The following is a 23,779-nucleotide window of genomic DNA, read 5'->3' on the forward strand; positions in this document are numbered from 1 at the left end:
GAAGCATATCATTTTTTTCGTTGATATATCCCCTTTCTTGTCGAATGCTGATATTTTACATTAGTTGTTGATGCTAATGTTAAAACAGAAAGATTTCAATGCACATGCAAATTTTAGACCGAAAACACGAAAATTTACGCATAATTTCTCACATTTTTCGAAAAATATGAACCGGACAGTCCCGGAAACGATTGCAACCGATTTATGATATCTTAATCATAGTGAATTGCGTATTCATTTCAAGATTTTTCCATTATCTGTACAAAAAATATTAAGGATAAGGCATATCAATTAATTTTGGCAGCCATCTTGGATTTATGCAAATTAGATGCCTTTCCCATATTCGGAAAGTTTGGGACTTTTAGTATGTTGTACTAGGGACCTTACAGAAATGCATTGTGATAAAAAAAATTCTGTTGCAATTTGTTCCAAGTTTGGTCAAAATTTGGGCTAAAATGACTGGGCTATTGGGGATCCAAATGTCATCCGTCTGTTGCAAACCTTATGACACATAACTCCGCACCCATACGTCACCTTATGACACATAACTCCGCACCCATACGTCACTTTTCAACAAAATTTGGATGGTAGATGGACTTGGGGGACCTGCATGTTAGGCTGCAGTCAGAGGTCACATGGTAAGGTCAAAGGTCATTAAAGTTTACATGCAAGACTCTTATGACGCCTAACTCCACAGCCGTAAGTCACTTTTCAACCAAACTTGGATAGAAGATGTACTTGGGGGACCTGCATGTTATGCTGCAGTTGGAGGTCACATGGTAAGGTCAAAGGTCATTTTCAAGTCAATTTTAAAATTAACATCAATTACATGCAAGACTCTTTAAGACACCTAACTCCTCAACCATAATTCACTTTTCAACCAAACTTAGATGGTAGATGTACTTTGGGGACCTGCATATCATACTGCAGTGGGAGGTCACATGGTCAGGCCAAAGGTCATTTTCAGGTCAACTTTAAAGTTTACATGCAAGACTCTCTTATGATACCTTACTCTGCAGTTGCGTGGCCTAGCAAATCATGATATTTTTGGTCATATTCATTATTGGGTGAGACACAAAATCGCTTATGCCTTGTTCTTATGTTATTATATAAAATCATAGTTGTTTCATTTTATTCACACATTTGTGAATGATAAGTCTCCCTTGTAATGTAATAAGTTGTTATACCAATAGTTTTGGTTCTTGAAGGAAAAAAATTGAATAAACCTAATTTCATAATAAAATACAAACGAACAAATGGGGATATGACATCAATTTGGTCATTGAATATTCATGAAGACATGCCCAGAACTGTTTCACAGGAATAATGCAAATCTTTTATATGCCATAACTGTTATATCTTGTCCAATTTTGATCAAATTTTCTGTATTTTGTTTTTTCTGATTTTTCTTAATCTCTTCAAATTACATCATTTTCAGCCTGGAGTACCCCTTTAAGGATGTTATTAAAAAAAAATATACAGATGTTTTATTTCTATCCAGCACCCTATCAAAATAAAATTTGATGTAAAATCATTAGTTATCCATTAAAACAATTTATTGTTTTATAGCCTCTACATCATAATTGTTTTGGGCACATGCATTCTTATAATCTGGTTATTAATTGGAATAGTTACTGTAAGATACATTTACTTTGGGGGATTTTATTTACCAAAATTAGAGATATGATTTAAACTTAAAGTATTTTGTGGATATTGTACACAGGAAAAATGCAACAATCACATCTAATAAAATAAATATATATGTACATTATTCTAATACATGTTTATTCATTCACAAAATTGATATTTCTATAATGTATGGGAAGATACCATTTGCACAAAATATTTTCAGCACCAATTATTTTCTTTTCCAATCAAGAGGAAACTTTAGACGGCATTCGCTTTAATCATATCCAGCAACTCTGAAAGGACAGGACAATTTAGTCAGTGTTGACGACTACAGTGCTTTGATATACATATTCAAGCTCTGTTATCCAATCTTATTTTTTACAGACTTTGGATAAAATGATGCTAAGTGAAAAATTCTTCATTTCATACACGATAATGCCAAAAAGTAAAGGTCACCAAAAATGTGAAATTATAAATTGAATTATGTCAACAGAGAGGGAGAGAAGAGAGAAATAGCAATTTCAGTACAATCTTCTGGGAAACAAACTAACAGCATTTTTAAGACCTCTCCTTGTTTTTGTTAATGGGTTAAAACTTGAAACAGTGATATGCAAATTAGAGAGTTTATGTCAATGTAAGATAAATTTTCTTATATACTTTAAAGTACATCATATAAAAATTTCTATTTCCAACTGTCGTTAACTCCTCAAGGAATCCTCATTCTAATTTATTCTAACAGAAAGACATCTTTGTGAAAGAAGAATGAACATAAAAACAATTTCATATGCCACAATTAAAAAGAAAAAATGAGATATAGTATTGACTGCAAACAAAGTATTTCATATCAAAGAGGTTGACATGTGGTGCTCCATAAAGTTCTCAAACTCTTTAATGATTATTAGCACAAGGCCTAATTAAATAACTATCGATCAACCAAAGTCATGAATTTTTTTTCAAAATGTGGCTTTTCTTGTAAATGGACAGAGCATAAAATCACACTGATAAGAACACTTTGCAAATCTTTGATTGCTTTTTAAGGCTCCATAATCTCGAGAATTTGAACAGTAAACAAAGAGGTAGATAAGGTGCATTGCAAAAAAAAACCTACTGATGACATAGGTCTAATCCATATCAATTGGATGGGCATAGACATTCATTTCCAAGTTTAAATAAAAGTAGTGCACACCATTTGATCACTTGTTACTAAATCGCATTCATGCTTTCTTAGCAGTTGGATACAACAACCACACTATATCGTGCACAGTATAGTAAAATTCATTTGATGTGAATGAACAAATCAAACAGTTGCATGTTTGATGAGATTGTATTAACAATCATTCAGTTTGACTAGATAGGTATTTTCCCCAAATGCCTTGACATGAAGTTTGCTATAATCCAGAGATATGCAATCATGGCAATGAAATGTTCTTTCTCCTTGCTGTAGCAGAATGGTTTCCTTGTAAATACCTCAATATAAATTCAATTCACTATTAACTTTCTTTCAATATCATTTTTGGTAAAGTTCTCAAAGTAAGAAACCTGCTGTTACGTTTTATCCCTGATTATCCCAAATTCATCTTCTAGTTCAACACTTAAAGAGTTTTCATTATCAACAAACATCTCTTCTAAGGCTATAGCAAGACTCTCTCCCATCAAGATGGGTCTATCTGTTGGTTGATAAGACTCTACTTTCTGACATCTCCTCAATGGCCATACAATGTGACTGGCTTTGGCATGTAGCAGACCAAGAGCAATCTGACAAGACAAAAAATATTGTATAATATTGCACGTTTTCATGTTTGGGGAAAAAATAAGTGGCACAAGAAAGATGTATTAAAAATGTGTTCAATAAAAAAAATATTCATCCTGACATAAACATGAAAAGAGAATATTTGCTTGAATAATAAATAGTAAATATTGAGACTAGGAGATTACTGTCTAAAAGAATATTTGCAATTCAGTTCTTCCTTACACTAGGACCGATAAGCCTTTTAATGAAGGTCCATTGGACAAATATTGTTTTTAGTCCTACCCTGATATATATATATATATAAAAAATCATAGATCAATCTCTTGAAAAGCACTGCACTTGACAGAACTTGTGAAGGGGGACAGAATAGTCTCCAAGTTAAATTTTACTACAGGAGTTAGAATATTAATACTTCAGAAGTAACTTTTCTACATTGAATAATAATTATCCCTGGTATTAAAAAAGATAACTTAATGTTTAGAGAATGTATGCTGTATCTTTTTGAATGATAAAGGGAAATCCAAACTTAGTAATAAAAGAATTGTGTGAATGGGAAAATAAGAAAAACAATGGTGAAAGTTATTGGACCAGGAAAAGAAAATACAGCAGTTCAAAAATGATAATTAAATGATCTTTTGAATGATATCAAATATGCATTGTGTAAAATTTGGATTTGGGAGAAATTAATGGCCAAACTCAGATTTACAAACTTTTTTTGAGGGGTTTAGTTAAAGATCACTGATCATTCTTACATTTGTTTTAAACTTATAAGGAATGAGTTGTCTTCTCCTTGGTACATTTCCCCTAATACGGTGGATATTTAATTTTCACATGCCATCATAAAGGAAAATATTCTGAGTGAAACTTTCAACAAAGATGACTTTTTATTAATTTTGTTTATTAGAGAAAATTGAGCAGAAGTCCCATTCTCCACACTATAAAGATATCACTATGTGTCCAATTTTAATTTCCCCAAAACCTACAGTGATTTCAACCCATTTTCCACACCATAAAGATATCACTATCTGTCCAATTTTAACTTCTCCAAACCTACAGTGATTTAAACCCATTCTCCACAATTATAAAGATATCACTATGTGTCCAATTTGAATTCCCCATACATATACCATAGTGATTTCAACTTCACTACTTACATATAAATTTCCAATGTTGTCAATTCTCATACAATATCAAATTTCACAAGATCTGCTTCTCTGAATTTGATTCCTCATTGAAGATAACTTTCTACTTGGTTTGGATTCCCCATTATCATCCCTACTGATACTTACTGGTCCAAAGTAATTACTATCCAGACTGACTTCTCTATGGTCTCCTTCCAACCAGCAGTGACCCTCTGGTACAGTCACATAACGGTTTTTATATCCCAATGTTCTGCAACACAATGATTTACAAGAAAATTTAAAATCTAAAATCTCCCAAAACATGTTGAAATTTGCATAAGTCATTTTATGGCCCAAGTCCAAGCCAAATTTCAGACCAGAATATGCAAAACATGTGTTGGTAACATATTCTAGGTGAAATTTCACTTAAGTCAGAAACGGATTTCTGTGGTCCGAAGAGCTTAACTTAGGTAAAGTCACCATTATCTGATTCAGGAAAGCAGTCACAAATAAGCCCTAATCATAAGTTCTTCCTTACTATGCATTTTTTTCAAGCTTCATCATAGTATTACATCGGCGATTGGTCTGTCACATTAAAACAAGAATTAATTTATTGTACAACGCTTACTTAGCTTGTTGTACGCGAACAAATGAGAGGTTGAATGTTAAACATTCATACCATTGCACACAAGACGTACCATCTACACTATACCGTAGAAAATGTACCGTTGCACGGCTTTAGGAGGTGACATCACAATACGATTTATGAAGGTGCAATACGCGTCTATAAGCCTGCTGGCTAAATGCGCAATGCTGCCCAAGGTCATGTGCGCTTGTGGGATTTTCCTTTTCGTTTTCAATTTTTTTGCTCCCTTCTCATAGATTACTGCAGGGAAAAACTCTTGTTTTTTTTTCATATTTTCGCTAAATTCTGAGGCACTGTACTACACAAATAGCGAGTATTCTTATTCGTGCAATGGTGCGAGATTTTGCATTCGGTGAAAGAAAGAGACGCTCTATTCAATAGAGCATCTTTCTTTCACCTCATGCAAAATCTCGCAACATCGCACTCATGCCTTTTCACTTTGTATAATGACAAGCTGATACCTACAATGAAATATTAGATAGTTTCTTGACTGTACAGTCCTCTTTTCAAGATTCAATCAGAAGCACGTAAGCATTGGCAGATGGTGGGCTTGGATGATCCCCCAATGTAATTAATATAGAAGAGAATGTCATGCTCCTCCACCCATCAGAGGGTAATAACCTCCCTTTTTCAGAAATAATAACAACTTTTTGTTTTGCCTGTCTAGTTATTTTGGAAACAATAAAATCATTTGACAATGAGAACCATTTTCCCCTCAAATTCTTGCAAAACAAAACTAGAATATTGTTCTAACCCCTCCCTCACCCCATAAATAGGTAACCGTAATACCGGATCCACTCTTGCACACATCGCTCATACTTGGATTGTGATCATTTTGAGCAGTCAATGGTCATGACATCACAATGCATTTTATAAATCTCTTTATTAAATTGAAAGTCTCTATTAAATGTTGATTTCATTTAAAATTAAGTGCTAATCTAAAATAGATTACAACAAAAGATTTACCACAATAATTGTAAGACCAATAGACCAACAAAGGGCAGTCAAACTTACCTTATTGTATCTCCTTCAAGAGCAATAACCCTTTTAATTAAAACTTCCCGAGGGTGATGAGGAGAGCTGGCAATAAAAAATAAATGAATTACATGTAAAAAACAAATAAAAAATCAAGACTTGAAAAGTTGAAAGTGCTGGTTAAACATACATGGTGACTGCATCACACATGATATTGAACGATAATTTTTTTTGATTGGTAGGCCTACATAGTGCACTAGGCTTCACGGTACACCATGAAGCTTTCTTGGGCAAGTGTTGGTCCTGAAAAGGACCACCCAATCTCGACGTTTCAACAATTGTGTTCTTGCCATCCTTTCTCCTAAGGACGACAAAGATTACACTTGTCAAAACGTATTATCAAAATTGTGTCTTTTCATTTTTAAATAACTATTAATAGTTGTTTTCAAAGGTCAGCACTGCTGGCTGCTGTATTTAATGGTGAAGGCAAGACTGCCAGAGGCACTCCACTTGTTTCTAATCAAAAAGAGAGTCTGTAAAGATGAAGATCTGCATCAATCTTACTTTCCACGAATAGAGGGCCTCACAAAAATATGCTCAAAATTAAAGTTTTTGAGCACTCTGGTGAATAAAAGATATTATTACCCGTATCAGACATCTGAGCTGGTCATTTACAAACCCGTATTGCCCTACATTTTCTGAATATCAGGAAGGGATAGGTATATTGTTTGTATTTTCCTCGGTCTCAATGCGCATATTTACTTTGCTTGCAGAGACGACGCAAAATATACCTTTGTATTTTTCCTGGTCTCTCATCCGGGTATTTGAGGATGCGTATAAAGAGATACGCTTCATAAGGATCTGCGCACCAACAATATACGTCATAATAAAGACAACGCTGGATCCGAGCGCTTGCAAGTACGTCATAATGGTAAAGTGCAGAGCCTAGACCCTGATATTAACATGACACAATAGAACTCTATTTTTAAAAAAAATATCCCCATTATCATGATTTTTGCTCTAAATATCTGATTTGGATGATAATGAAAATACTGACTAGCTCTTCTTTCGGGGAACATCAAATATATTGCCCTTAAATGACCCATATTGCCCTCGTCTAAAGACTCGGGTCAATATGATTCTTTTGCTGGCAATATATTTGATGTTCCCCTCAAGGCCAGTCAATATTATATAATTATTCCTAAGTCTATAATAAAAACAATCACACCTGAATGAAAGGGGGGGGTTGTCACAAAAGTGATATTCTAAAGACTTTTTTGAGTGTGTGTTGTATGTTGAATAGACTCACCAGTCTGGGTAGTTTCCAGCTCGAGCAAGTGCCAACAAGGAAATACATGTACGACACTTAGATTCAATGTTTATTTTTATGAATTCATAAAAAAATATATAAATGTTCATTATAAATTGTTTTAAAGAGAAATGCCAGTAGTTGCAGTAAAGACTGATTTTATGAGAAAGTTTGTAAAACCAGGCTTAATTGTCAGAATATCATCGAGGATCTCGATCTGGTACAGTTACATAAACTGAACTTTGTGAAATCTTGAAATCTACGCTGAAAAATGTTCACACTGAAGATCACCAACACAGATAGGCACACGTGGGACAGAGTAATAATATTGCTGGAATAAAGACCCGACGGAAGTGACCGAATCCGCGCTTATTTTGCTTATTTCTCAGCAATTACACAATTTCTTCCAGAATCCTTTGGCACATATTTTTTATTCATACAAACAGACACTTGGGTGGTCATTATATTAGATTCTGTCAAAAGTCATTTTGAGATCGTTACCAAAACTGGAATTTATCTTTAATATCAGTTTGTGCTATGACACATGTTATAACATTTTGTGGATTAATTATTAGAGATCTATTTAAAACTAAATTGTGCAGTTTATAACAAAGCAAATATAAGATGAAATTACCAAATTAAATTAATGGAAAAGGATGAAGGTGTTATGAATCCTTGACAAGGAATGAATGAAAATTGAATTTAAACAAGTAAATTAAAAATACTAGAACTATACAAAATATAAAATCATCAGTTAAATAAGACCTCAAGTACATGTAGAACACTGATAATTTGATTACTGATTCTTGTTTACATCCCAAGGAGATTGCACATTCTAGATGAGCCATCCAGCAAAAATGTGTGTACTGCAGAAGTATAGACAAGAATATTCAGAGAAATTTCCTGTACTTTCTACCTCAGAACGCAGAGAACAGTATACGTACTGCACAGTGTGTTCAGCGGACGTAAACACTGACTACGAGGGAATCAGTGATATACAACGAAATATAAACTAAAAAAAGCATAGCACATGCAGAAGCTACAATGTACATGTACTAATGGAAAGCCCCTGACATATTTCACAACCTCAGATGTAAACGTTATTGATGCAGAGGTTTTGTTGACAGAATTCATCATTGAACATAGCATTCCTCTTAGTGTGGCAGACCACTGCAGAAAACTATTGAAGAAGATGTTCCAGGATTCTCAGATTGCTCAAAAGTATGCATGTGGCCGAACAAAGACCAGTTACATTGTTGATACTCTCGGGAAAGACAGCCAGAAAAGAATTCTGAAAAGCATCAGGGAATCGGCATTCAGCAGACCCAGTGTGGGTGAGATACTTTGCTCCCAAAGAAGTCATGTCTGTACTTCTGTCACTCACTGTGTGTGCCAAACCATCAACTGAAGAAAATATATTCCTGCTTCTTCAAAGTGAAATGGAAAGTTTTTAATTCCCAGGAAAAACCTTGTCTGCTCTTTTCTCTTTTTTTTTGCTGATAATGCATTGGAGATGCTTGGCAAGGTGAAAGGAGTTTCTGCATTCATACAGAAAAAACACCATCTTTGTATGTTGCCTGTAAGATACTACACATGTAATTGTAGATTTCTTTGAATAAAATTGCAAATTGCAGATTGTGAATATGAAATTTAGAAAATAACTGATTTGTTCCTTTTTCTTTAATTTATTTTATTCAATCTAATTTGATTTTCTGTTTGTGTATTCATTTACTTATTTATTCATTATTTTTTTATTTCATTTTATTTTTTTTTTTTGGGGGGGGAAGGTCTTGTTTGAAGAAAGTTTGGCAGAGACCTAGTAATCACTTACCGTATCCTGTTAGTCTGTTAGTCTCAATACACATGCAGTAACACTATAATTAAACAACCATAATGCTAAATTATACGATTACCAAAAAATATACAGCATATTTACAGTGCGTATCAAAAAAAGTTTACACTTTGAAAAAAAAATTTACTTTCATTGGATAGATGAGACCGAAACCAAAGATTATATGTGAAAAAATTACCCACATGTTGTATATTTTTTAATTCCCAGGGCTTTTTCAAAGTGTAAACTTATTTTTTGATACGCACTGTATATATCCATATAATCATTTCCTGTTTTCCTAATACAGGCTGCCCCTGTCACCTTATGCATAATGCTGCAGAGACCATAAAAACATCTTTCAGTCAAGATTGAAGATCTACTCATAGACATTTTCTATCATCTGGAAAAAAGTAGTAAGAAGAAGCAGTCATCTAAAGCCCATCAGGAGAAGACAGGTGCCCCTCCTCATAAGATACTGCCTGCACTTGTTAGCTGTCTCTTGGACATTGCATTGCAAGATTTCTTGAACAATGGGATGCATTGCTATCATTCTTCAAAGAAGTAGTTGCCAAAGATAAAACTATAATAAAAAAATGTGTTGAACAGGGCTCATCACTGTCAAAGCCTGCATCCCTGACACAAATGAGTGATACTTCTGCTATCAAACAAAAGTCAGCTGGTATGCCTTGCACCAAGACACCATTGAGTGAAGGTGGAAATCTTGCAACAAAAAAGAGAAGAAACAGAAGTCTTTTGACTTGCCTGCCTGGCTCTAAGAAAGCAATACCCAGTAACTTCATCTGTCAAGCCTAGCAAAAACATACACGCTGCAACTTCATAGTGCCAAGATACATCAAGTTCTGAGTTTATGTCAAGTAGATTAAAGACTTGTGTTGCCACTCCATTCTTTCCAAGAGAGCCTGGGGTCTTGATACTGGAATGTCAAGTTTACAAGCCTTCAAAGCGTTTGTCATCATCATAAAGTAATGCTTCAAGAAAGTCAACTTCAAAGGGGTGTAATTCTGCCACATAATCTTCCATAACAAACACTGATACTAATCCTCAGCATGTAATTTCTAGGATGACTGATCTGAATGTCAAATTGAGCTGTTTGAACTGCTGTTGTTTGAGAGCAATGTGATTCTTCAGAAGGATAAGCCTTGTATCAATAGCTTACACAGTACATTCTGCTCTCAGTTCTGTGATCTTTTGGTAAGGTTTGTTAAACCTCAAGTGATAACATCACAAACTAATGTATATGAAGTAGACTTCACTAATGAAGATAATCAAAAGACTTTAAGAGTGATGAGTTGTATGTGAGTCAGACAGTCAGAACGTTTATTCAGTTGAATGGACAAGAATGTGTCTGAAGAACTTCTACAAGTGTGTACGAAGCTACATGTATTATGTCACCGCCTGTAGGGTCAAGCTTACCCTTTCAAAAAGGGAGTCCTTCAAAATGCTGAAGTTTTGAGAGTGTCCAAGAGAAATTAAGTAACACTGAAGCAATGGCTCTACTTTGCTATGATTATGAGATATTAACATTTGCTTGGAGATGGGGAAAGAGAGAGCATACAGAAGAATTCTGCAGGTTTCAGGTTGATTCTCTAGATGACATTTTGAAGCAAGAGAAGAGATTCAATGAAGTATGGAATGAAATTTCTAAACTGAAGTTACCTGCAAGTTGTGGTGCAAGGTATACTGCTCTAGTCCAGCTAGCAAAGATTGTCATGGTCATGTCTAGTTCCGGTCAAGCTTGTCAACAAAAGTATTGGGGAATTTGATAATGAGAAGGATGGGCATGGTAGCTACATCTACACCCTGCTATGCAGTTACCCATTCTGCAGCTCTCCTGAAGCAGGCAAAGCAAGCCACATCAACTGGCCTGAAATCATAGACTGAAAAATGCTTGTTGTTGGTAAGATTGATCTTACATCATTATGTAGTACACATACACAACTGTCAATAGCAAAAAATGCTAATGATATGTAATAACAGACAAAAAAGAATTGATAAATTATATCAAATTACATGAAGTTAAGTCATCATCTGGTGTGGTAATGAGGGTGAATTTGCTTTAAAAAGTGTTGGGAAGTGCTACTTTTACATGCTGAAAATGCAAAGAGTCCTTATCGTTGGCGGGGACACCTGCTAGGCACCCTCGTAGCTTTGATACTGATTTTTACTATCAAAGCTTTGCAGGTAAGATGTAATATTAAAATGAGGTGCAATAGCAACCGTGTGTCCCCTTATACCATTGTGTGCTAAACATACAAATGCCTGTTCTCCCTGACATGGCTTTCAAAAATGAATAAAGAATAGCAAGTGGAACGCCTCTGCCAGTCTCGCCTGCATTATGCGATACAATAAACCAGCAGTGCTGACTTTGAAAACAGATATTGAATAATTATTCAAAAAAGAAAACACTCATATGATAATAAAGTAAAATACTATATGTCCATCGACCAAAGTAGACATTTGACCATAATCATATAACCTAATATGTGTGCAAAACAATCATTCATACTTGATTGCCATTCATGTAATGTATGTCTAAGCTTTATGAACTATAACCTTTCTAAGTTATGATTAAGATTTCATAAATACCCTAAGCATGATCAAAGTTAATTGACAATAAATGACCTTTGACCTTGGTCATGTGAACTGAAACTCGCACAAGATGTTCAAGGATATGTAATTGCTCTTATGTCTAAGTTTCATAAACTAGATCCATGAACTTAAGTTATGAGTTATGACGACAATTCCACGAATTCCCCCAACATGGCCAAAGTTCAACGACACTAAGTGACATTTGAACTTGGTAATGTGACCTGAAACTTACAATGTACATGTAGGCAGGATCCTCATTAATATTTGATTACCCTTATGTCCAAATTTCATTATCTAGGTCCACATACTTTCTAAGCCATGACTTTTAAAAAACTTAACCTTGGTTAAGATTTCAATGTTGACGACGCCGCCGCAGTCACCATTGGATAAACGGCACCTATCGCCTTCCTCTCCTATGCAGGTGAGACAAAAATCATAATCTCAACTGAGATAATTAATGGCTGATAAGTTTGGAAATTATGTTCTCTAAACTTTAAGGCTCTAAAAAAAACATCTTCTTGAGATGCCAAGCAAAGAATATGTTTATTGAACCACAAAAAGTACATTCATCATCGAGATCTATACTATAGATGGTGGTGTAAATGTCAATTCTGTTTGCAAAGATTTTGTTTTTAAACCAATATTCATCTTAGATATAATTACTGTTATTACTGTATATTATCTAAAGGCCTGTTCACACCACCCGAGCGTCGTTTGAGCGGTCGTGAAGCGGTAGGGAAAGAGGGTATAATTTCGCTCTAAAAAATTGGGGAAAAAATCGAAAACAAAAATCGAAAACAATCGAAATCGAAAATGGTGAACGGTAGCAAGCTGTGATGATTTTTTTCTCTCAGCTCCACGACCGCTCCAACAACGCTCGGGCGGTGTGACCATGCCTTTACTGCCTTACTTTTTAAAGTAAGCAACTTTGGTCTACAATATAACTCACATTAAAGAAACAACATCTCCCCTCTCGATGTTATAGTCACGTACAGACCATCGGCTCAAGAATAATACATCCCTTTGCTTAGAAGAATCTGGATTTAAGGCAGGCTGAAGAATAAAACAATCTATTTTAAGTTAGCAGCAACAAGATTTTGAAAAAGAAAAACTTGAAAGGTCAAGGTTTATAATAAACTTTAGGATAAGCTCACCCTTAAAAACTTAATTGTAAATATAAAGCAAAACAAGTGTCGCTAGGGCGAGCACATAATACGCCCGTCTGTAACGCGGAAAACAGAGTTATTGGTCAAGCAAGAAAAGTGAAGGGTGGCAACTTGTCCTTTGACATTTTGACCTCACAATCGATAGGCTTTCTGGGATCTGTGCTAGTTTCATACACACCAAATAATATGAGCCAAGGTTAAGTTAAACTGAAGTTATCGCGATTACAAGGAAAAGTTAACAGACGGATGGACAGACAGACGGATATCGAGCGTGATACCATAATACATCCCGTAGGATGGGAGTATAAAAATCAACGAAATGTCATTTTATCAAAAAATGGAAAATAGGTTTTATTATACAGAACATCAACAAATTATTTAACACCTGCTCCTTAAAGAAAAAAGTCATCAAGATACAAGTGGAACACCTCTGGCAGTCTCGCCTGCATTACGCCATTCAATATACTAGCATCAGTGTTGACTTTAATTTACTAAATTTACAAACATGAGTGCCGCTAAAGGCGAGCAAGACGGAAAATGGAGTAATTGGTTAAGCAAGAAAAGTGGAAGGTGGCGACTTCACCTTTGACCTTCTGACCTCAAAAGCAATAGAATTGCTGGGATCCATGCTAGTAACATACACACTAAATTATACGAGCCTAGGTTGAGTTAAACTGAAGTTATCGTGTATACAAGGGAAAGTTAACAGATGGAAAGACGGACGGACACCAAGCGTGATACTATAATACGTCCAGTGTAGATGGGCGTATAGAAAAAACGCAATTCATATGATAATAAAATACTATGTTCATTGATGCCGCAAATTTCATCAAAATCAGATAACAAATAATAAAGTTATTGAAGTTTAAAGTTTAGCAATATTTTGTGAAAACAGTCGTCATGAATACATGTATTCATTAGGTGGGCTGATGTCACATCTCCACTTTCCGTTTTCTTTTGTTATTACATGTAGTATGTACATAAAATCATATTTTTTTCATTATTTCATACTTGTGTGAATAATATGTCTCCCTTATAATGACATAAGTTGCAGCAATAAATATCTCATGCACTAAAATCAGTTGTCAATCCAATTTTTCTAGTTCTTGGAGGAAAAAATTTAATAAACCTAAAATTCATATAATAAAATACAAAAGAACAAGTGGAGATGTGACATCAGCCCACCTAATTAATATTCATCATGACTGTATTCACAAAATATTACTAAACTTTAAAATTCAATAACTTTGATATTTGTTATTCGATTTTGATGAAATTTTCGGCATTTTGCGCCGTAAATTCTACTCTATGTATTAAAATATAAATATTTTCAGCACTGACCATCCCTTTAATTCTTGGATTTGGGATAACTTGAGATGTAAAACAGTGAAGCAAAACAAAAATCTGCACTAATAGCTAATTGAATTTAAGATACAGATTAGACCTATAGCTTATGATTTATCACAATCATTACAAATGAAGAAAAAGATTATGAAAAGTCCATATGAAGAGGTGCGTTTTAAATCGTAGGGTAGGCCCCTATCATGACAAGTTCTCTCCTTCTACCCCAGTCTCGATCGGCCATTTTGTTATGATTCACAACAAAAACGGCTGATCGAGACTGGGGAGGAGAGAACTTTTCAGATTTTTGAGGTTTCAGTCTGTGCATCGATGTCAGGATTCTACCACTCGTTAGACCTTCATCCATATAATCGTTGTAAGTGCATAATTTCTGTTTTCACAATTTATCTTGCTAGATATTTTGACCATAATCTACCCTTGTCCCGTGAGTATGGGTAAATACACGATAAGCTCCTGGGCGCCGGACTAGCCTGGAGGCGTCTGGGAGTGAAAGTTATATACTCTACGTATGGTCACTCCCCTAACGCCTGGATTTGCTTTATATGCCTCTCCGTGGAGGCCAGGATTACCCGTGTTGAACCTAGACCTAAATCACCAATTTTATTTTTTGTTTTTCGCCCAAAGTTATGTACATGGGCAAGTTTTATGTTAACCCCCATTTTTTAACTTTTTCATTACTTTTCATTAAATAAATAGTATCAAAATTGAAAGAAGTTAAGAGCAAGAGCGTTCACTTACCCCGTCTGTTTACGTCGCCATTTTTATTTCTTTTAAAATACTTGCATTTGCCGATTAATATCACGATTTGTAAAATATTTGTTTCGGTTAAGCTTGTAACCGATTTTGCAATCGGCTACCGATTCCATTCGATTTCACCACAATCGGCGATCACTTGCCGATCTTCGATCATGCCCCTTGAAGGAAAAAATCGGATAAAAAAATTGGCGTAGATCTAACGTTAATTACAGTGCGTGATCCTTCAGAACATATTTCAAGATTGTTTTTGAGGTGCTAGCTAAGAAAGACGCAGTATTATCTCTGACGATGTGGTGATAGTGGATGCCGCCGTGAAATTTTAAAGGTTGTATTACTGATGGAGATCACAGCGCTTCTCTCTTACAACGTTTATGATGATAGACATCTTCTCTTCAACCTCTTGGTCATAGCAGACGCCGCCGTGAAGTTTTAAAGGTTGTATTATTGACGGAGATCACTGCGCTACTCTCTTACATCGTTTATGATGAAAGACATCTTCTCTTCAACCTCGTGGTGATAGCGGACCCCGCCATGAACTTAATTAAGTCGTATTATTGACGGAGCTTGTTGCGTAACTATCTTACATCGTTTATGATGATATACATCTTCTTTTCAACCTCGTGGTGATAGCGACGCCGGCGTGAAGTTTTAAAGGTTGTATTATTGACAGAGATCACTGCGCTACTCTCTTACATCGTTTATGATGAAAGACATTTTCTCTTCGACCTCGTGGTGATAGCGGACCCCGCCGTGAACTTAAAAAGTTGTATTATTGACGGAGTTTGTTGCGTTACTATCTTACATCGTTTGTGATAATATACATGTACATCTTCTCTTCAACCTCGTGGTGATAGCAGACCCCGCCCTGAACTTAAAAAGTCGTATTATTGTTGGAGTTCGTTGCGTTACTATCTTACATGGTTTGTGATGATATACATGTATGTACATCTTCTCTTCAACCTCGTGGTGATAGCGGACCCGCCGTGAACTTAATAAGGTCGTCTTGACGGACATCACGGCGCTACTCTCTTACATTGTCTAAGATGATAGACATCTTCTCTTCAACCTCGTGGTGTTAGCGGACGCCGCCATGAACTTAACAAGGTCGTATTATTGACAAACATCATTGCGCGACTCTCTTACATCGTACGAGATCAAGAGATCATTCCAATAATTCTAAATAGCTAGCACCTCACATAAAAATACTTAAATGTCCCGCCGATCGTTTATTGACATGTGATCTTTGAGAATTATTTTCATTTTATTTTCCTTTGCTCGGAAGCTGCGTCATTCGTTTATCTTTCTAATAAAAATCACTCATTTTAATGTAAAGCAGTAACACCTCAAAACACTTTTAAAACATGTTTCAAATGATCGCGCATGTTGGCGACTTCCATTCCAATGCATTCGTCTTTGTGACTATGTCAGGAAGATGCGCGCGACCGCAAACAAAATTTTAATTTATTCCTTTGTTTTTAAACATCACCGATTCGATTTTCGATTCGATTTCGATTTTAGAAGCTTAACTGCCTATCCGATTTTCGATCTGATTTTTTATTCGATTTCATTTAGGCCTACAACATTAGTTTCTGTTGATAAATATCATAAAGTAATTTATATATTTATTAAAACAAATATTTTGCGATTCCTGATATCTATCGGCAGATGCAAGTATTTTTTAAATCCAAGTTGGCAGCTCCCTGGGTTAGGTCTAGTCACTCATACAATGAACAAGGTTATGATATATATATGTCATTATGTGTGGCAAAATCAGGGTGGCAATGTTTGGCTTATTTTCTCTTTTTCTTTGGGGCAAATGCCTGATTTTTTACACTGATAGTTTCCAATACACCTATTTTTCATACAACTTGACTCTTATTTAAATTTGATTCTTTAAATCATTTTTTCTTAATTAAAAACAGAGATCAAATTCAAAAAATGAAAATTTTCTTGCCATATTACTTTCCACCAATAGAGGGCGTACACAAAAATATGCCCAAAATTCAAGTTTTTGAGTGCTCTGGTGAATACAAAAATTTATATTCCCAAGTTACTAATGAAAAATCAATTGCAACTGTATGGAAATTAGTAATTTTGGTCACAAAAGTGATATTTTAATGATTTTTTAGTGTGTGCTCTGTACAACATTGGCATTCCATAGTCCTACCTGTAGATTCCCCACAGGCAGGGTGGTAGCAGTGAACAAGTGGGTCTAGTACCGGTACCGTAGTAGAGTCCACCAACCACGGCATGCATGGTAAGCTAATTGCCGGCCCGGCGGCACGGCACGAAAGCCTTCGACCTAGTACCTAGTCATGCTAGTAGAGTAACGTTACTTACCTGCATCGATTTGCCCGAGACTGTTGCAAAATATCCTATATTATCAAAAAATGCCAGAGACCCGCCAACTCCTAGAGTAAAACCACCTGCAAACACTCTAAAAGCCTGCTTTCCGGTCATTGTTAGCTCAAGTTGATAATTCTTGTCCCGGCAGGGAATTAAATCACGACACGTTCTCAAACCATCGATAAATTTATTAAGCAAAGACACTAAATAATACGACATGTCAACTCCGCGTGCTTCCGTAGGTAGCGAGAGCCCTTTAACAGTGCGCGTGCCCTACAATGAGAACGTAAAGAAAATTACACCTTTCACCTGTCAAATAAATTAGGGGGCTCTCACAAAAGGTTCCCCACACAGCAAGCAAAAAAAAAGATATTAAAAAAAATCATCTTTTTCATATGAATGAAAATAACCTCGCGACTTATTAGTATTTGGCTCACCGGCCACGCTGAAAAACCCCGCTATTTCAAACTTTGAGCACGTGCATTGTTGAATTAGCCCTTCACTCTAGATAGCTCTATATACAATTGTTTAAAGTTTTAAACAGGCTATTCAATTCTTCAATTAGAGTGACGGGCACAGTGGCGTAATTTCGGGAGACACGGGGGCATGATGAGAAAAAAGAAAGAAAGGGAAGGAAAGGAAAGGGATCGAAGGGGGGAAGTGGAAAGAAAACTACGAAAAACATGAACAATGGGAAACGGAAGGAAACTCGCTGGAAAAGATGACGGTCGCAATCAGGACAAAAAGTCCTTCGCAAAACACGAGACATTCCCGTCCTTTCGTTTGAGGACGCGGACGCTTATTTACAACGGTCGTTGACTTTGGAAGGGACTTTTTGGGCCCGTCATCATGGTCGTAAAACTCAGTCCTGCAATGCAAATTGTGTGACATGAGATTTTTTTTTCGTTTCGCATCTGCGACGGAAACATTCAATATGCGTTTCGTGTGCAAAATTCTGGTTGCTACTATGGTAACAGCGATTTATCCGATTGAGGACGACTTTCCAAAGCCACATTTGACTCCTCCTAGGGCTCGAGAGGCCGCCCGGGGGCCCACTTCCATTGATTAGTGGATACCAATAGCGACCACCGGTAAAAGGGGACAGAGTGGGCAGGTACGTTACGTATATAGGCCTATGTAACGTTATAAGGGTGTCAAAACGATGTTTAAAATGCTGAAATAAGAGATATATATTCAATACTTGTAGGGTTTCACAAGCCAAATACTTGTTAAGAGATGCATTTTCATAATCTGGAAAAGAATTGCTTCCCTTGTTTAGCATGTTTAGGGTACTTTTCGAAACCCCATGGTCGTGCCTGGTATCCACTCATCAATGGAAGTGGTCCCCCCGGAATTTAAATCTAATCCCCATTTCTGGGGAATGTAAAACATAATGCCCCTCACATCGTGTGCGAGAGGCATATCGTTTGTGTATAAGGAGTAAACAAAAGAAGCAAAGAAACAAAAGAAACAAAAGGAAACGAGTTCAAAGGTATCGCATATGATGTGTACATATCAACGCATGCGAAATGTTCGGCTGGAGAGGTTGATCTTAAGCCCCAGTCACATATAGAGCCCGGACCACCCCGGACCATCCCGGATCTGATCCGGGGTGGTCCGGGGAGAGATCCGTGTTGGCACCTTGGGCATCCTTGGAGGTCCGGGGTGGTCCGTGTTGGTCCTTGAACGTCCGGGAGGCCAACACGGCAGTTTTTGACTGTCAAAAACATCCGGCGTCATCCGTGGACTGCCGTGTTGGCAAAGCCATCCGGGATGGTCCGTGTAGGTCCGTGTGGCTGCCGTGTAGGTCCGTGTAGCTGCCGTGTAGGTCCGTGTAGCTGCCGTGTAGGTCCGTGTGGCTGCCTGGAGTATCCTTGGCAGTCCGTGTTCTTTTTTCCCCATCAAAATCATTACAGCGCTATTTACTTTATGAACTTTTCAGTAGTTATTAAACAGTTGACACAAACATGCTTAATTTATTCAAGTGGATGATTAAATGATTCAGGATATTTTCTTACGCTTTGGAGATTGGCCCCAACCTAATATTTGTAAACTTAGTGCATGTATGAATAATTTTTTTCCTTTTTTTCCTAATATTTACCCACTACTTTGTTATCATATGTATATGTTATATGTTATGTACCTGTTACATCGAAATTGTACATTAAGTTTTATACTACTGCCCTGCATCGACAGTAATATGCGTCATAACCTGGGCCTATCTTAATTGTTATTATGTTTTGTATAGACTTTGTAAATTTATTTCCTTTATTGTGATTTTAATGAAGTGATATCAAATCAAATCGAAATTACATTTGTCGTTCAAGATTTAAAGTACTTAACATTTAACAACTACTGTTAAAACAGTAAACTGTGTTGTATAAAAAAAAAACTGCGTTTTTACTGGTTAAGGAACTTTTGATATATTTTTAAACACAACATGATAATTTTGCGACAAGGATGAGAAAAAAATGAACAAATAGATAAATAAATATATAATTAGATAAATATCAGCTCATTGTTGTGAACAGATTTTCATTTGCCGTGCTGGTCAATATAGCTGCCGTGTTGGTCCTTGAGCTGACGTGTTGGTCCGTGTAGCTGACGTGTTGGTCCTTGTAGCTGACGTGTTGGTCCGTGTTGTTGACGTGTTGGTCCGTGTAGCTGACGTGTTGGTCCGTGTAGCTGACGTGTTGGTCCGTGTAGCTGACGTGTTGGTCCGTGTAGCTGACGTGTTGGTCCTTGTAGCTGACGTGTTGGTCCGTGTTGCTGACGTGTTGGTCCGTGTAGCTGACGGGTTGGTCCGTGTTGCTGACGTGTTGGTCCGTGTTGACGACGTGCTCTGCCGGCATGGTCCGTGTAGATCCGTGTGAAGCTGCCGTGTTGATGCCGTGTTTACAGTCATCCGGTTCAAAACTATCCCGGACCTCCCCGGATCATGCCGGTATTGCCGTGTTGATCCGTGAGGATCCGTGTCTATATGTGACTGGGGCTTTATCCATGAAATCAATTGCCAGTGATCCACCAATAATCCACATTAAATGTAATATCGATTCGATGGACTGTAATGATCTATATTTAAGCCTTCATTCAGTAAGGTTTTTCCTCACTCAATATGTTCTCGATTTGTTTGAAAAACCACTTTCTTGTCCATGTCATAAATCTATTTTAGGTCCTGCATTTTGAATATCTCCAGCCATCAGTCGTAACATGCATGTATGCGGTACGGGTGTCGCGGAAAGGGATTTTGCACACGAAAAGCAGATTTGTAGGGCCTGTAACCTCCCTGTTACACAAAGCTTAGCATTGATCGTAGAGCAATTTTCTACGTTTGATTTTATTGACTGTAATGCACAATCAATCTTAAAAATCAAGTGTATGATTAAGCGTTAACTTTTGTGTTAGGGGACCCTAATACTAGCGTCCGTGATGATTGCGAAAGGTCCCAATTATATATCCCCACAGACGGTGGAGTAACTACGGGGGCACGTGCCCCCTCCCCCAATTGGCTGCCCCCCCCCCAAAAAAAAAGGAGAAAAGGAAAATAAAAGGGAAAAGCGTATAGTTGGAGGGAGATGAAATTGGATATCATATTGTATAGTAGTATTATGTTATGTCATGTTAAATAATGTATATTATACTATATTACATCATATTTTAATAACTTTATGAAATAGGCCTACTCATTGCTTAGGTGTGTTCATCATTCCTGGTGTTCACATTTTTGTCTGTTCAAAGAGATATATAAACCTGTTGTACTACAAAACATCCTGTTTTCAAGTCCGAAAATATATACAATAATACATATATCATCGCATTTCCAGTTATTAATGATTTATGTCGTGACATAATATGCTCATTTTAATGACGACTAAAAGGGATTGCCTCTTTGAAGGTCTCAATTCCCGCTTACGTTCGCAATATTTTGGTGAGATAATTATGTCTGTTCTTTATGAATTCCTAAAAACAGTCCCCTTTTTCTGGTCAGAATTATTAGTTTGATGAAATAGGCCTACGGTCTTAGTGAATTCTTAAAAACAAGAATTCTTCAGGTCTGAATTTCAAAAATGTTCAGCTCACACTTTTCACTCGTAATATTTGATTAAAGAGATATTCATGTTCATGATTACAATGAATTCACAAAATCAGCACTCTGGTGAGATTATGAGATAGGCCTATGTATAAGCTCTTCATGAATTTCTATAAGAAACGGTCCTTAAAAAAACTGTTTGGGGTCAATATATACAAAAATTTGGCGCACTTTGTGCTCGCATCGTTTGTTTATTGAGAAAGGTGTATCGTGATTACAAAAATGTTGCTTATGACATCTATTTTTTTGTCTGAATATGAAAAAAAAAACTTCAGCTCGCACTTCGCGCTCGCATTATACACGTTTGTGACATTTCTTAATTATCTCTCTATTAGGTCAGCATATCTGGCGCGCGCTTCAATTTAAAGAGATTCAAAATTTTTGCTGGTGCCACAGCCCCATCATGGCAGTGACCCAAGCCATGTGTCCCTACCAAAGTAAAGATTTGCGCCCCTTGCGTTGGCAATTAGAGCACCGTTAAAAAGCTTTGTCTAAATCTCCAAAGCTACCGGGGGCTAAGGGCTCATATAACCTTCAAATGGCTCAAGGCTCCCTGTATGAACTCCTCCTGAATTAAACGTTGAAGCCACTATAGCGTACCTACGGGGGTGGCGAGAGACGTATCCCTGCCCCCCTGACGAACTTGAGGAACAGACCGGGGGAACAGACCCTTTTTTTTTTGCTTGTCAAATTTTTCTTGTACGAAATCCTATAGTTGTGGGGTTTTTTTGGGCCCGGAGCGGACGAATTTGCCCCCCCCCCCCTAGGTACGCCACTTGTTGAAGCACTGTCGTACAGGGGGGGGGGGTGCTTGGCTCCATTGCAAATAAAAAAAATATAGGATGTAACACAGTGAAATTAATGGAGAACAATTAGTTAGATTATTTGCTGAATATGATGGAAAATCCATCACTTAATTAGAATTTCATTTAAAAAAGCAAAAACGTTTTTTGGCTCGCTTCGCTTTTTTTTTTAATGTGTTGTGTTAAGCGATATATAATATGTACCGCGATTTTTTAAAGGATGTTTTATTGTATTCTCTCAAAAATCAAAATACACAATCACAATATATAAGCAATTTGTACAAACTATTTGAAACATAATTATATCCATTATCAATATAATTATACATCAGATTTCAAAAATACAAGAAATTAACTCTAACGCGTTTCAGCAATTACAAAATGAAAAATTAACAAGATATATGACATGAACAGAGAGAAAAAAAATTGATTAAAATATCGGTCATCTGTAAGGTTTAAAATGGCCTTAATAGCCCACGGTCCCCACTTACTAAGCGCTGGCGTACGGATAGAAGGGTTTAGGCAAGGGGGTCTCAAACATTTTCTTGGAAGGGCCAGAGGAGACTCCAAGTAAACCTGAAAGGGCCAGGGTGAAATGGATACTTAGAAACAAATGCGCGCGAAGCGCAAAGACCCTTGCATTCGGGGTCCTAGATGCTCTCCTGTGTAATCTTGCCCTAATTTTGGAAGTATTTAATCCAACTAATTGATAACAGTTTCATATGGAACGCAGGCAAAATTAGAAATTAATGATAACAAAACTGCATAGTAATTTGTTAAAAGGAATCTAGATTGTACCTAAACATACCTGGTATTGGGGAGACAGATAATGTCTTGAAATATTTAATATTTTTTGTAGTCAAAGTAGATTGAATAATAGAACATGTCTATTGTAGACTCTATATGTCAATCTCCTAGTCACTTTCAATATGGGAAACGTGACAGGCTGCCAGCAACAAGTTGCTTGAACCAAGGAGCTTCAAACAGAAGCTCCTTGCTTGAACCTTTTTCACTAAAGGTGTAATTGCCAGACGAAGGCACTGGTGCAAATGTTTATTTATTGATCTATGTTTCATATTGTGACTTAAATATGTTTATAAAAACCCAGTAGAGGGTCGCGGCCCGGTTTGAGAACCCCTGGTTTAGGTCATGACTCCCAATTATACAATAACAATAAAGAAAAAGAGGAAAGAAATGAAGGAAAAGTGTAAGAAAGGATGTTGTATTCTGAATGCCATATCAAAATATATCTCAAAGTTAGATTCTCATGAAAAGATGATTTTTTTTTCTCGCTCTCTTGGCTTGCTCAGGACTTATGTAAAGTAAATTTTGTCACATGCGACCCCTGTTACGCCCATGCATATGGCAAGCCGCGCGTTTTATCA

The 23,779-nt window shown here is 36.6% G+C and overlaps 1 protein-coding gene across 1 annotated transcript; it reads right to left on the reverse strand.

Moving 5' to 3' along the window:
* Positions 1–1,760: 1,760 nt before the first annotated feature.
* LOC121410301 (mitochondrial inner membrane protease subunit 2-like) lies at positions 1,761–17,866 on the reverse strand. Its single transcript, XM_041602295.1, has 5 exons — positions 17,496–17,866; positions 12,821–12,924; positions 6,161–6,226; positions 4,669–4,771; positions 1,761–3,384 (listed from the first exon to the last, which is right to left on the reverse strand). The coding sequence occupies exons 1-5, from the start codon at positions 17,718–17,720 to the stop codon at positions 3,175–3,177; spliced, it is 708 nt and encodes a 235-aa protein (XP_041458229.1). The 5' UTR covers positions 17,721–17,866; the 3' UTR covers positions 1,761–3,174.
* Positions 17,867–23,779: the final 5,913 nt, after the last annotated feature.

This window comes from Lytechinus variegatus, chromosome 3, assembly GCF_018143015.1.
Source record: "Lytechinus variegatus isolate NC3 chromosome 3, Lvar_3.0, whole genome shotgun sequence".
Classification (NCBI taxonomy): domain Eukaryota; kingdom Metazoa; phylum Echinodermata; class Echinoidea; order Temnopleuroida; family Toxopneustidae; genus Lytechinus; species Lytechinus variegatus.

Coding starts and splice junctions, on each gene's coding strand:
- LOC121410301 (XM_041602295.1), bottom strand. CDS start 17,720: ATGTCGTATTATTTAGTGTCTTTGCTTAATAAATTTATCGATGGTTTG. Junction 4,772..6,160: donor CTTGAAGGAGATACAATAAG/GTAAGTTTGACT, acceptor ATTGTGTTGCAG/AACATTGGGATATAAAAACC. Junction 3,385..4,668: donor ATAGTAATTACTTTGGACCA/GTAAGTATCAGT, acceptor TTGTCTTGTCAG/ATTGCTCTTGGTCTGCTACA.